The sequence below is a fragment of the Littorina saxatilis genome, linkage group LG4, assembly GCF_037325665.1.
Source record: "Littorina saxatilis isolate snail1 linkage group LG4, US_GU_Lsax_2.0, whole genome shotgun sequence".
NCBI classification, from domain to species: Eukaryota; Metazoa; Mollusca; class Gastropoda; order Littorinimorpha; family Littorinidae; genus Littorina; species Littorina saxatilis.
In genome coordinates this window covers 64,733,470-64,747,021 of record NC_090248.1, presented here as the reverse complement: position 1 = coordinate 64,747,021, position 13,552 = coordinate 64,733,470, and the positions used below count along the sequence as shown (strand labels likewise).

Genomic DNA, 13,552 nt, shown 5'->3' with positions numbered 1-13,552 from the left:
TTAGAATACAATAAAAGTCCTGACTTTAGTGGGACAAGTCATATGTACAGGCTGTCGCTTCAATGTCTTTCCCACTCTTAGTGACTTGTTAAAATGATAAAACTACTGGGCTCTGTAGGTGATCAGTGTTGGGGCAGCCCTGATGACGGCAGTCTCAGCGCTGAAAATGCTGCCCTGAAGACCCGGGCCTGCACAAATGTTTCACCCTTGCAACAATATTTGAATGTTAGAGGGGAAATCCACTGTCACTGAAAGATCAGTGGTTGCAATCTATAGCAAAGCCAAGGGAGGCTATCGGCTTCTCTTCCAAGGGACGTAACCTTTACTTCACAGCCTCGGTTTCAATCATAACATTGAGTTACAAAATGGCGTCCGCCTTATCCGAAGAGGAATTTCATCGGATGCAGGTTTGCATTATTTTACTTTTCCTGTAACTTTACAAAAAATATAAACAATGTTGAATTGTTTTGAACTGATTTATTTGTTGCACTTCGTGAAAAGAGTTGCAGATAGTGAACTGAAGCTTGAAAAGGAAGCAAAGTGGAAGTGTTCGCAGTCACATGCTGTCTGCTAGCGTTGGTTGTTTACGAACAACACCCCCTCCCACAGACTTTTCTCTTCTCCGTTGAACGATATGGAACTCACTGGTGGTGGTGTCAGAGAGATTTCAGCATTCTTGAATCAGAACCCAGCTGTTTTGTGTATTTCTGTTGTAAAGAGATCCCACGAGTTTAACTGTGCACAGAAAAACTATACCTCAATGACTCATTGAGTCATTCTCAGTTAATTGTTATCAAACAAGGACGTAAAGTGTTCTGCTTCGAAGACTTCAGCATTCAATAAGTAAGAGAGTGGGTCTTCTGCATTTTCTTTCTTTAAAATGTTTTATTCAGGCCAATTGTTTACATGTTGTCATGATTTATATGCCAGGCAGTTTTCTCATTCTATTCATTTTCCATTGCATTTGGATCCTTAGCTTATTATGACTAGAAGCATGTAATATTTAGAATATGCCAACGTTATCTGGCATCCGTATCTAAAGCATCAATCAGCCGCCCTTGAAAGGGTGCAAAGGAGAGCGACAAAACTGGTTAAGGCCTTGAAAAACATGACATATGTTGAAAGACTACGGGTACTCAATCTCCCGACCCTTAAATCGAGAAGACTCAAAGGCGACCTGGTACAGACCTATAAAATCTTACAGGGTATTGATAATGTCAAAGTCGAGTATTTTTTCAAGAAGTCTACCACTGATGTAACGAGGAAAAATACGGACAAAATCTTTATTGAATTTAGTAAAACTAATATCAGGAAACATTCCTTTTCTAACGAGTTACACCATCATGGAACACACTGTCTGATGTTGTTAAAAATGCACAAACTATTAAAACTTTCAAAAATCTGCTGGACATACAAAAACTTATGACTGAGTCACTTTATTTGTACGATAGTTGATATTGAGTAAATACGACTTTGAGCATGTTAATACGATTGACCTGCAACAAATTTGATAATGAGATGGGACGAGAAAAAAGCCGTGAGGCTTATGGATACCAATCCAGCCCCTAACCACTACTACTACTACTACTTAACTAATATGTACTTCTGTGGCCTATTCCTATTTCACATTTTAAGAAGTCATACGTCACTAAGGCTGATGGGGTCTATGTCGACGAAAAGAGTGGGATTCCCTGTAGGTGGAGCTCCTGTAGGGGGATTCCCTGTATACAGGGAATACCACAAGGTGTAGTTCCTGTAGAGTTTCGCTGATATCGCTAAAAGTCGCGTGATGCTTAGCGACATCGCTAGAATTTGATGTTTTTCGATCTTTTTGATATTTCTTAGTAATTCGAGTATGGTTTACAAGTTTTATTGAAAAACTCCACCCTGTGGCATTCCCTGTATACAAGAAACCCCCAACAGGAACTCCACCTACAGGGAATCCCACTCTTTTGGTCGACATAGATCCCATCAGCGTCACTAAGGTGAAATGTCCTTATTGATCGATTCAGGCCATACGGAATTTGCTGCTTCAAGTTATTTAATTTGCAATACATATTTGACTGTATGGAGTGGTTCTGGAACCAACGCTTTAGTCAGTCACTCATGATACATGTTATTGTCGAGATACAAGGTTTTTTTTACCTTTATATGTATGCATCACTGCATGGGGTTCGTGACTGCAGGCTGCACTTGCAAACATTTTTAGAGTAGTCAGCAGTGTTGTTTGTTGATATGGAATTCATAGAACAATAGATCTATGTTAATCTTGTTGGTTGGACTTATTTTAGCTTCAGCTGCTGGAACTGCGAACAACCAATTATGAACTGGAGGGAAAGTGCAGAAAGCTGGAAAGAGGTAAGAATTCTTTCCTACTCTTACTTCCCTGTTTGATTGAATGCATTGAAAAGGATCATTAAGATACGTACATTTTTAAAGATGGTGTTGCAACACACTGTAATAGTCTCCTGTCCGCCCAGCGACCTTCCCCTTGACCCTGCTTGTGACCTCGATGTTTTTTGCCCCCGCAAGGGGTACGGTACTCTCTAAGCACCCAAAACCTCAAAGAGAGATAACTGGCGGAAACCTTCCTATTGTAGTCTCCTGTATGACGGCTTACTAGTGCCAAAACCTCATAATTGTAATTATCAAGGGAAAATTAGTAATTTTCCCTTGATAATTACCATTTTCACGTGTTAATTACTAATTTGTCCGGAAAAATTACTAACTTTCACCTGTTAATTACTCATTTTTAGTTTTGGCTCACTTCCTGACGGATTGCTAGTGCCGAAACTAAAAATTAGTAATTTTCCCGTGAAAATTAGTAACTAACAGATGAAATCAGTAACTGACAGCGTTGATTAGTAATTATCAAGTGATAATGGGTAACACCAGGTTTTGGCACTAGTAAGCCGTCATACTCCTGTCCGCCCAGCCGACCTTCCCCTTGACCCTGCTTGTGACCTCGATGTTTTTTGCCCCCACAAGGGGCACGCACCCAAAACCTCAGAGAGATACTGGCGGAAACCTTCCTATTCACTGAAGTGGTTCTGGCTAAATGAAATACATACATGTACAACTGACAGCTGATGGTGAACATTATGAAATATATTCATTGTCACTGCTTTGCTTAAACTTTTGCTTATAGTTGAGTGTGTCTTCATGAACTTTTATGAAACAAGTTATTTTTCTTTGCTGTTTCTTTTGTACTCATAATAGGGTTATGTTCATTTTCAAGACCTGTATTTTAAGTGTCTAATTTAACTGGCACAGTAACAGAAATGGTTTTATGAACAAGTCATAAACTGACATATATATATAATATGGAAAATTAAAGGACCAGATTCTTCAGCTACAAGTAGTGCAAGCTGTTCTCTGTTCCTTGAAAGAGAAACAATAAAAATCTTAATCAAAAGATTTGCGTTCTCTATTTCTGAAAATGGACATACATACTGATCAATAAGTAAGATTTAAATGAGAAAGAAATATAAGCTGTTTTGGACTGCAAGTCCACATGATTCAAAGGCACTGTCCTTCCCATGTAAAAATAATTCAACATCTCAGACTGGTTGACTTGTTTGAAATACAATGTACATGTTTAATTACAAGTATAAGTCTAGGAGTAGGAGTGCTTTGAGTGGAAGAGTTTGCCTTTGGGCAACACTTTTAGTAATCAAAGGAGTGAGAAATCTTAATTGCTTTGCTTACTAATGAATGATTAGTTACACCCACTCATCGAATGTTCCCAATGGGTGAAAAGGTGTCATAAAACTGTACGACAAGTGTAAAATAGTCGCCTGAATCAGGGATGTTCCTTGGATTTTGTCCTTATAGGACAAATGTCCTAGCCTTGCTGAAAGTATAGGACATTTGTCCTGAACTGTAAAAAACAATCGGTCATTTCACGTGGAAAGAAATAAGCCATCCACATCCTCCTTTGGTACACACACACTGTGACACACACCAGAGAGAGAAATATATTGTAATTGTATTCCAAACTTGCCTTCTTCTACTTCTTGTGTGTGTGTGTGTCTTTGTGTGTGTGTGGTGTGTGTGTGTGTGTGTGTGTGGTGTGTGTGTGTGTGTGTGTGTGTTTTTGTGCGTGCTTGTGTGTGTGTGTGTGTGTGTGTGTGTGTGTGTGTGAGTGTGTGTTTAACAGAAAGCAAAAGATCTCAGGTAAAGAAGAAGTCAAGGTCAAAAATTAAATTGAGTACATACCAATTTACTGGAACTTATATTAGGGAAATATGCCAAAATGAACCTGGAATCAGCACTCTCTTACACACATCATACTAAAACAAAGCAAAGACACATGAAACACAAATTAAATCAAAACAGCATATAGCTGAAAACGTTCATTGTTGTCTTTTGCTGAAATGCACACTGTGCAAAACATCAGTTTTCTCTCGCCATCGAAATTTAGCCATGGATAAAGTTTAAGCCATGAAGGCACAAACGTCCGTGGTGGTGTCGTCGCCGTTTTCGTACTCATAGTCACAGTGGGTCCGGTCACAGTCACACTTGACGACTGATCATGATCTGACTGTCGATAACACAGCTTGGGTTGGTCCTTGTCCGGTTTCAATTTCTTCGCAGGCGGCATGATTGCATTCGCAGTATACAACCGGAAGTTGAACTTTCGGAAATTCTTAAACTGCGCGGTCTTCAAACGGCGAAGTTACTAAACCAAACAACAGAAGACGTTGCCGATTCGGAGATTAGGAGACGTATCATCTGATGCCTGATCTAAATAAACGGATCAATGTTGCCATGTCCGACGTGGCAATAAAACGATCGGTCAGTGTCCGTCTCTGACATAAACTTATCGGACATTTGTCCGCCAGAGACACAAGGTACCGGTCATTAGACCAAGGTATCCGGCCCAGGGCCGAGGGCCGACCCCTGGGAACATCACTGCTTAATGTGTGTGTGTAAATGTAGGTCTCATCACTGCAAATATTGCTAACTTTTAATTTTTCCCATTTTTTATTTGCAGAGGTGTCAGATTCTGCATCCAGAATTGAATCTAAGGACAAAGAACTTGCTAAAGCGAATAAGGTGAATATTTCTTTTTTCTGAATCATCTGATATCCATTTTCAAAGTTATTGGGTGTGATGTGTGTGAGAAAGAGAGTCGTGTGTGTTTAAGTATTTGTATGTGTATTTTGTATGTTGGCATATGAATTGGTGTAACTTTAAGCAACGTTTATATACTTGAACTGCTAGGCAAGATGATAATCTTGGCGTTGGGAAAAAATTGAAGTTTAGTTGAGAATGATTTCTGAAGTTCATCTCAAGCAAGAACATCACATGTGAATGAGAATTACAGTTCAAATTAAAGAGCTATTATTTGCAGGTGTACACTTACGTCTGGTATTAAGAACCCAAAATGTACAGGATTAATGTATGGAACTGATTTAATTTAGAAGGTGGTTAGTTCTGTTTATTACCAGCTTGTGTATATTTTTAACATGACATTTCTTTCTGTCTTGTTGTTTAGGCTATCAGCAAAAGCAAGAAAGCAAAGGTAAATGATTCGTTATGTTTGATTCTTAATTTTGAAAGTTGCTAATATTTTGCTTACTATTAATATTATGTTTGCTTTACAATGAGTTCTTTTGAATCACTGCATGTCTTTGTGGTTTTTATAATCGCATAGCACATCAGTGATGAACTCTTTGGTTCATGCTCTTAGATCAAAGCATTAACAGTGCAGGCAATTGATCAAGGGAGTGTTTGTTTTGTCAAGCTGTTGTATTTGGACTTTGTCAATAAAAATGCACAGTTGCATGGCTTAGAAGCAGGTAATACGAAGTAATAAAATTGACGTTATTATAAGTTTACAGCAGTACCTTTGGACAAATTGAAAGTGTCCCTTTATTTCAGGTGTCCTTTTTTGACAGGTATACCTTGGTGAAGTTAATAAACCCTATGGACAAGATGGGGTGTCCTTTTTTAAAGAGGTTTCCTTCCTTTGATGCACGTTTTCCATTTTGCTCGACATTAACATTTTTGTGGGGCTGTGGAAACTGTCTTCTTTTCTGTTTTCATTCAGAGATTTACTTTTTGTTTGATCACTTTTTCAAAGTGCATACATGATACTTAACACCGGTAGCCTTGGAATCCAAGAAAGTTGTGACAGGGTGACGCAGTAGTCCCCCTTTGCAACAGGCAGTTGCTCTGCATTGATGGAGTTGTTTTCCTGCCAAAGCGTGAGCTATTTATAGAAGCTGGACGTTTTTGGTACGTTGAAAGACAGCACACCAGTGAGATTGAGAGTAGCTGTTTGTGATTGGGCCTGGCTGCTGTTGTCGCCTGGTACGCTCTTGGGGACCTGTGTGTACCAATGGCAGTCTTTATAGGGCTATTAAATTAGCTCTTAAATTCTCAACCCTGTTTGGCTGGCTTTGCCTCCAGAGGTGATTGTTGTGCTTCGTGCACTCCGTTACAATATTTCATGATATTTTCATTGGAACATTCTGCTTCGTTCGTTGTCTTGCCAGGAGACGGAGCTGCTGATCCAGGAGAACGACTCGTTCCTGAGAAAGCTGCTCAGTCAGGAGGAGGAGTTCAGGCTTCAGAACCAGACGCTCATGACAGAGCTGTCCTCGGTAACTTTCTTCTTCTATTTTTCTTTCTTTCTTTCTTTCTTTCTTTCTTTCTTTTTTTCTTTCTCACTCTCTCCCTCTCTCCCTTTGCTATTTCCCTCGTAATAATCTTTCTGGATGTGAATTTTAAGATAAGAAAAGATGGGATGTGGGTTGGTTCACTGAAGTTCATTAGCATTTCCTGTTCATGTTTATAACATTTGTCAGGATTCAGGTTTTAAAATTACTTGTGTGGATTCAGGTTTTAGAAATGACATGTGCTGTCGATAATGTATGGTGGGTATGTTTGTGAGTGCTTTAAGATGTACATTTTATGAATTAACGTTCTTTTTTTCCCTCCAAACTTGCAGCTTGTGGCTGACAACGAGGAGCTGAAGAAGCGGTGTGAAGAGCTGGAGGAAGGCAGAGAGAAGAGCCCCACGTACCAGAGGGAAGCCTCACCTGAGACAGAGGACCAGGTGCTACATCTTCAGGCCCAGAATGCTGCCTTGCAGAAAAACCTGGCAGGTCAGTTTCATTGTGTGTGATCAGAGAAGTGAGTGGGGTTTCTAAAATTGTACAAATTATTAGTATTTGCACATTACGAATTTGAAATCATCTTTTTTGATTTTGTTCATAGGATGAGCGATTCCTTTGAAATTATAATAAATTATGTAATTTAATCACACATTCTTACTCCAATTCTTATGAATGCATTGACTTTAGTCCCACATGCTAGATGTCGAAAAAAACCTCTCAAATTACCTGCCCTTAGTAGGGTGGTAACCAAGCTAAAAGCGACGCCATAGCCGTTGCTATGGCCTGACCTTGCTCGGTTACCCATAACACCCTGCGCACCACGTGAGCGCCAGCATCCGTAATGATCATTCTCGACTTTCGACAACACACGGTGGACGTGTCCGAATTTCGCTCTCACTTTTGGCCTTCACATGCCTGCTTGTCCGTGAGACTAGCCGGTTTCCTGTGGGTCTACCTGTCCGTCTACCTTTTGTTGAGATTCGGATTTTCTAACTGTCTGGTTAGACTTTTTTAATCCATTTTTTGACGTTACTGTCTTTTGGAACCACGAGCTTTAGCTCAGGTTCTTATGTCTTTACAATGGAGCGAAAGAGACATCTTTTATTTGTCTCTCTCTCTAGGGGCTCTGCTACATTTATTGCCGTGTTGCGTTCTGGTCGCCTAGGCGAAGCTTTGCAAACGGCTTACTGGAGGTCAGATGATGTGTTCATCGGTTTCTATCTTTGGGATTTCTCCTGCACGCGGCTAGACGGCTCCAGTTCATTGCTGGTTTTAGTTGCTGCAGGGCAGGTTCTTACAAGGACATAAGTAGGTTCCCTCCACCTTTAGGGGGAATCTGCATTCATAAGAATTGGAGTAAGAATATGTGATTAAATCGAAAATTTTTATTAAATTTTGATTTAATATAATATACTTACCCAATTCTTATAGTTAATACCCTCCCATCCGTCCCCGCTGGATTATGTCCTTGGGGTGTTTGTTTGATTAATAGTCTCGAATGATCATTACGGATGCTGGCGCTCACGTGGTGCGCAGGGTGTTATGGGTAACCGAGCAAGGTCAGGCCATAGCAACGGCTATGGCGTCGCTTTTAGCTTGGTTACCACCCTACTAAGGGCAGGTAATTTGAGAGGTTTTTTTCGACATCTAGCATGTGGGACTAAAGTCAATGCATTCATAAGAATTGGGTAAGTATATTATATTAAATCAAAATTTAATAAAAATTTTCGAATACCCTTTTCATGTTTTTTTAGCTTGTAACGCCTACCAACTATCTTGTTTCTGTGGTATTATTGTTGTGAGTATGTGTGTGTGTGTGTATTTGAGTTCCCACGTATCGTTCTTCAGTTGAGTGGTTAATCCTAAAGTTACTGAAATCTCATCATACCAATGTGATGTTTCGTTTGCAGCATCACAGGAAAAGTATGAGAAAGAAGTGACCGGCTTGCGAGAGCGACTGCAGCTGAAGTCAGATGTACCGGGGGAGAAAGGTCGGCAGTCACCTGCGGGTAGTGAAGATGCCAGGTAGGTCATGGAACAACTTGATGATGATGGTTGTCAGTTGTTGCTGTTGTTGTGGATGGTGGCACAAAATACCTGAGTCACCTGCTAGAAGGAAAGGTGCAGGGGTTGAGTGTGACAATGTTGTTTGCAAGTCTTGTACTGTTGTTGTGGATGGTGGCACAAAATACCTGAGTCACCTGCTAGAAGGACAGGTGCAGGGGTTGAGTGTGACAATGTTGTTTGCAAGTCTTGTACTGTTGTTGTGGATGGTGGCACAAAATACCTGAGTCACCTGCTAGAAGGAAAGGTGCAGGGGTTGAGTGTGACAATGTTGTTTGCAAGTCTTGTACTGTTGATACATGAGGAGAGAGCTGAATTGTGTAACTGCATCTGGTGTATGGTTTGTTTGGCTTGAAGGCACAGTGGAACTCCCCTTTTAACACCTCCAAAGATCTCAGATGCTGCCCTACATGCCAACTGGCATAATGGGCAGTTAGTTAGTAAGTAAGTAAGTAAGTAAGTAAGTAAGTAAGTAGAGATGGGAGAAAACCAGGTCTTAGAAAGGAGAGAATCTTAAATGGGGGTACATTTTACACAGGCTATGCATTGAAAATCTGATAACAACACGATCTGAATAGGGAGGGATCTTAGATTGGGAGGAAGGAGGGGGGTCTGAAAAGGGGTGATCCACTGTAGTGTAACAGCTTGATTGCAAGGAAGGTGATTGTAGTACCAATGAAAATAATGGGCACGTCTCCACGGCGACGGCAAGGTCTGGTTTGACGGTGTGACAAGTGTGAACACCAACATGAAGAAGAAGGAAATGTATATCTGCAAGAAACTTCAATGCAAGATATTGGTATTCTTGACTCAAATGTCGCATTGTTCTGGCAGCGATTTTGAACAATTTTTTTTCATGAGTATTCCCTTGTTTGATGCAATGTAAAACCATTGACTTCACTATCCGTTGAACTTGTCTCACAATGTGATTGTTTACAGGTGCAAAGTTCTGAGAAAGAAAATGTGAACAATTAATAAAAGTGTTGTTTTGTTTTATTTCAGTGAAGACAGAAGAGAAGTGGAAGGTCAAGCTGACATTGATGCTCAAACAACAGGTATGAACAAAAGTATGGTCATTTTAAATGAAATCCCTGTGTGCGTGTGTGTGTGTGTGTGAGAGAGAGAGAGAGAGTGAAGAGAATTTAGTGTGTGCATATGTGTTTGTGTGCAAAAGATAGACAAACACATGATGCTTTGATAATATTAATCTTGAATTTTACAGCAAAGGCTAAGACAGTTTTAAACTGTCTATAAAGGAACAGATTGATAGGATTGCCATCAAATATTTGTTCTGCCAGTCTCAGTACTAAATGCTTGTGTTCAAAATAAATGATGTAGACATGGATACAACAAAATAATACATGTATTGAGTAATATTACTAGGTTTGCTATGTGCACAAATCTGTTTTTGTTTGTTTGACTTTGAATAGCCTTTATCACCATGTAAGATGGGGTATTTTTGTTTGTTTGACTTTGAATAGCCTTTATCACCATATAAGATGGGGTATTTTTGTTTGTTTGACTTTGAATAGCCTTTATCACCATGTAAGATGGGGTATTTTTGTTTGTTTGACTTTGAATAGCCTTTATCACCATGTAAGATGGGGTATTTTTGTTTGCTTCACTTTGAATAGCCTTTATCACCATATAAGATGGGGTATTTTTGTTTGTTTGACTTTGAATAGCCTTTATCACCATGTAAGATGGGGTATTTTTGTTTGTTTGACTTTGAATAGCCTTTATCACCATGTAAGATGGGGTATTTTTGTTTGTTTGACTTTGAATAGCCTTTATCACCATGTAAGATGGGGTATTTTTGTTTGTTTGACTTTGAATAGCCTTTATCACCATGTAAGATGGGGTATTTTTGTTTGTTTGACTTTGAATAGCCTTTATCACCATGTAAGATGGGGTATTTTTGTTTACAGCTACAGACAACAGCCTGGCTCAATCCCAGAAAAAGTTGGAAGAGCTGATTGAAAAAGTTAATGGTATGGAATTTGTGTGTGTATATATATATATATATATGTGTATGTCCATGTCTGTCTCTCTGTCTGTATGTCTCTCTGTCCGTTTGTCTGTCCGTCTGACTGACTAAATGACTGTTTGTCTGTCTGTCTGTCTCTGTCTCTCTCTGTGTCTGTTTGTCTGTCCGTCTGACTGACTAAATGACTGTCTGTCTCTGTCTCTCTCTCTTACTCTCTCTCTCTCTATCTGTAAGTGTGAACATTTGTTGTTTAGAATGCCATTTTATGAGTTATTGTTTCAACAAGTTATGTTCTCAAATATTTTCTGTGAGACATTTATAGCTACTATTGTTGTGTTGGATACGTCGACGGGCGCAGGGGCGTGGTGGTAAGACGTCGGCCTCCTAATCGGGAGGTCGTGAGTTCGAATCCCGGTCGCTGCCGCCTGGTGGGTTAAGAGTGGAGATTTTTCCGATCTCCCAGGTCAACTTATGTGCAGACCTGATAGTGATTTAACCCCCTTCGTGTGTGCACGCAAGCACAAGACAAAGTGCGCACGGAAAAGATCCTGTAATCCATGTCAGAGTTCGGTGGGTTATGGAAACACGAAAATACCCAGCATGCCTACCGTACTTTCCGGGTCATAAGGCGCGACTTTTTTCCTCGAGTTTGACCCCTGCGTCTTGTATAACGAAGCGCCTAATCCGTGTATGAAATACGAAAAAAATCAAAGAGACCGCCTGAGTACCAGTCAAACAACTTGTGATAATGCATGTTTCAGCTACTAGGTACTACCCTGGCCAAGTTTCCTCTCAAGACATCAAAGAGACCGCCCCATAGGTTAACCTTTTAACTACCATACCGCCCGATACCGCCCGTCTTCCGCCATTGCCGCCATTCCCATACCGCCCGATACCGCCCCTCGCCGGTGTAGCGTCTGTTTCGGTTGTTTGCGGTTGTTGTGCGCGAGCAGTAGTAATAAGACGGTTGCAAATGCATTGTGGGATTGTCTCACTTCCGCCTTGTTTTTTCCCCATGTGCTTTCGATCTCTGTGAGAGTTACAATCGATCTTTTTTCACCAAATTTGTTGGGCGCTTGGTGCCGACATGACAGTGATCCTGATTTCATGACTATGCTGGATTATCTCCACGAAAATAGACATCAATTAGAAGATTCTGGCTTCGACATCAGCATTTCTGTGAACACTGCTGATCTGACCTACTTTGATTGTTCAATGAATATCAACAAGTGACAGCGAAACGGATGATATACCGGAGCAACAAGTAAGCGTAATTTTTCAACTTTATTGACAGGTCAACAGGTAGATAAATCATGATAACACTGCGACATACATACCACCAAGAAGAAGAACACATACTCTTTGAAGTTTGATCCCTATCCAATAACATACCAATTTTTTTTATCAATCTGACAAAGAGAAACTGAGTAATAATAATTTAAACACGCATACCCGTTTTTGACCGTCTCTGCTCAAAATAACTTGGGAGCTGAGGGAGTCTACACAACAATAAACTTGGTAGTTAAAAGGTTAAACTCGGTCCCGGGGGCAGGAAGTGTTTCCTCTCTCATATGAAAGGGGAACCACCTCTCATAGCAAAAACTGGGTCATTGACCCCTGGGAAGAAGGTCAGTGTCTAAACAAGGCAACCCAGCTATCACAATGGACCTGCCTTTGATCTCGCCGCACACACAGAGCACACATATTTCCACTCTGTATTCTTCCTTTGATGTGCGGCTTATTTTCATTCTTCGACCGTTTGTTACCGGTATACTTTTTTAATTTTGGTGCGCCCTATCGGCCCCCTGCGCCCAATGGGTGACTGGATTACAATTTTGTTTAAAAAGAAGGGGGTGCGCCTTATGCGCTGTAGCGCCTTGTAACCCGGAAAATACGGTACTCAACGAAAGCGAAGTGAAGCTGACTATGCTCTCAGAGTATAGTGTGGGGAACCCAAATGGGCAAACGAGCTCACACGTAACCAGACAATTCTGGAACGCTGAAGAAGAAGAAGAAGAAGTTGGATACGTCGTCTCTGCAGATAAGACCGAAAGCCATAGCAGAGCGTGACGCTGACTGTTTTACTCATCAGTATAAAAGTTAAAAGATTCTTGAAATGTCAAGAGCTGATTGTATGTGTTGCAGATCTTCAGCTTAACCTGGATACTGAGGGTGAGGAGAAGAGACTGTTGAAAGAGCAGCTGGTGAGTATTAAGTTATTGCTTGTAACAGAGATAAAAAAAAAGACATAACATTTAATTACAACCACGTACAATACACAGGAAGGTTGCTTGGCTTGAGTACAGTCAATACATTCAAACACATCAAAATACAGAGTGCTCACTGAAACGCATAGACTCAAATGCACGCACGCACTCATGCATGCACGCATGCCCACACGCACACATATACACACACACACACACACACACATACACACACACACACACACACATACACACACACACACACACACACATGCACACACACACACACACACACACACACACACACACACACACACACACACAAAGAGAGAACGAGAGGGAGATCGATCGAGACCATACTTGTGTTTGTTTGTATGAAGGAGAAACAAAATATATTCCAGAAAATTATGAATTGTACAAATTCATTGTTTTGATTTTACCTCCTTTCTTTTTCCAGAAAAAGTCTAAAGAACAAATGAGCAGTCTGGAAGAGGAAGTTGAGAAGGTAAGACATGTTTGGTTTCCTTGGCGATGTTAAACACACTACAGTGGAACCCCATTTTAAGACTCCCTCCTTTTTGAGACCTTGTTTTCTCAGACTTTCTGTTCATAACCTCTGTAAAATTACCCCCATTTTAAGCCTACTGTCAATATAACACTTACCTCGA

The 13,552-nt window shown here is 40.5% G+C and overlaps 1 protein-coding gene across 1 annotated transcript in view; it reads left to right on the top strand.

Annotated features, from left to right (window-relative positions):
* The first annotated feature begins 358 nt into the window (after nucleotides 1–358).
* Nucleotides 359–13,552, top strand: part of LOC138965367 (GRIP1-associated protein 1-like) — a 49,318-nt gene continuing 36,124 nt past the window's right edge. Inside the window, exons 1-11 of the mRNA XM_070337507.1 lie at nucleotides 359–407; nucleotides 2,292–2,358; nucleotides 4,997–5,058; nucleotides 5,501–5,527; nucleotides 6,504–6,611; nucleotides 6,959–7,115; nucleotides 8,537–8,651; nucleotides 9,693–9,745; nucleotides 10,619–10,681; nucleotides 12,823–12,881; nucleotides 13,342–13,389. Of these exons, the coding sequence (XP_070193608.1) occupies nucleotides 366–407; nucleotides 2,292–2,358; nucleotides 4,997–5,058; nucleotides 5,501–5,527; nucleotides 6,504–6,611; nucleotides 6,959–7,115; nucleotides 8,537–8,651; nucleotides 9,693–9,745; nucleotides 10,619–10,681; nucleotides 12,823–12,881; nucleotides 13,342–13,389 (801 nt within the window). The 5' untranslated portion in view covers nucleotides 359–365. The remainder of the gene's footprint in view (nucleotides 408–2,291; nucleotides 2,359–4,996; nucleotides 5,059–5,500; nucleotides 5,528–6,503; nucleotides 6,612–6,958; nucleotides 7,116–8,536; nucleotides 8,652–9,692; nucleotides 9,746–10,618; nucleotides 10,682–12,822; nucleotides 12,882–13,341; nucleotides 13,390–13,552) is intronic.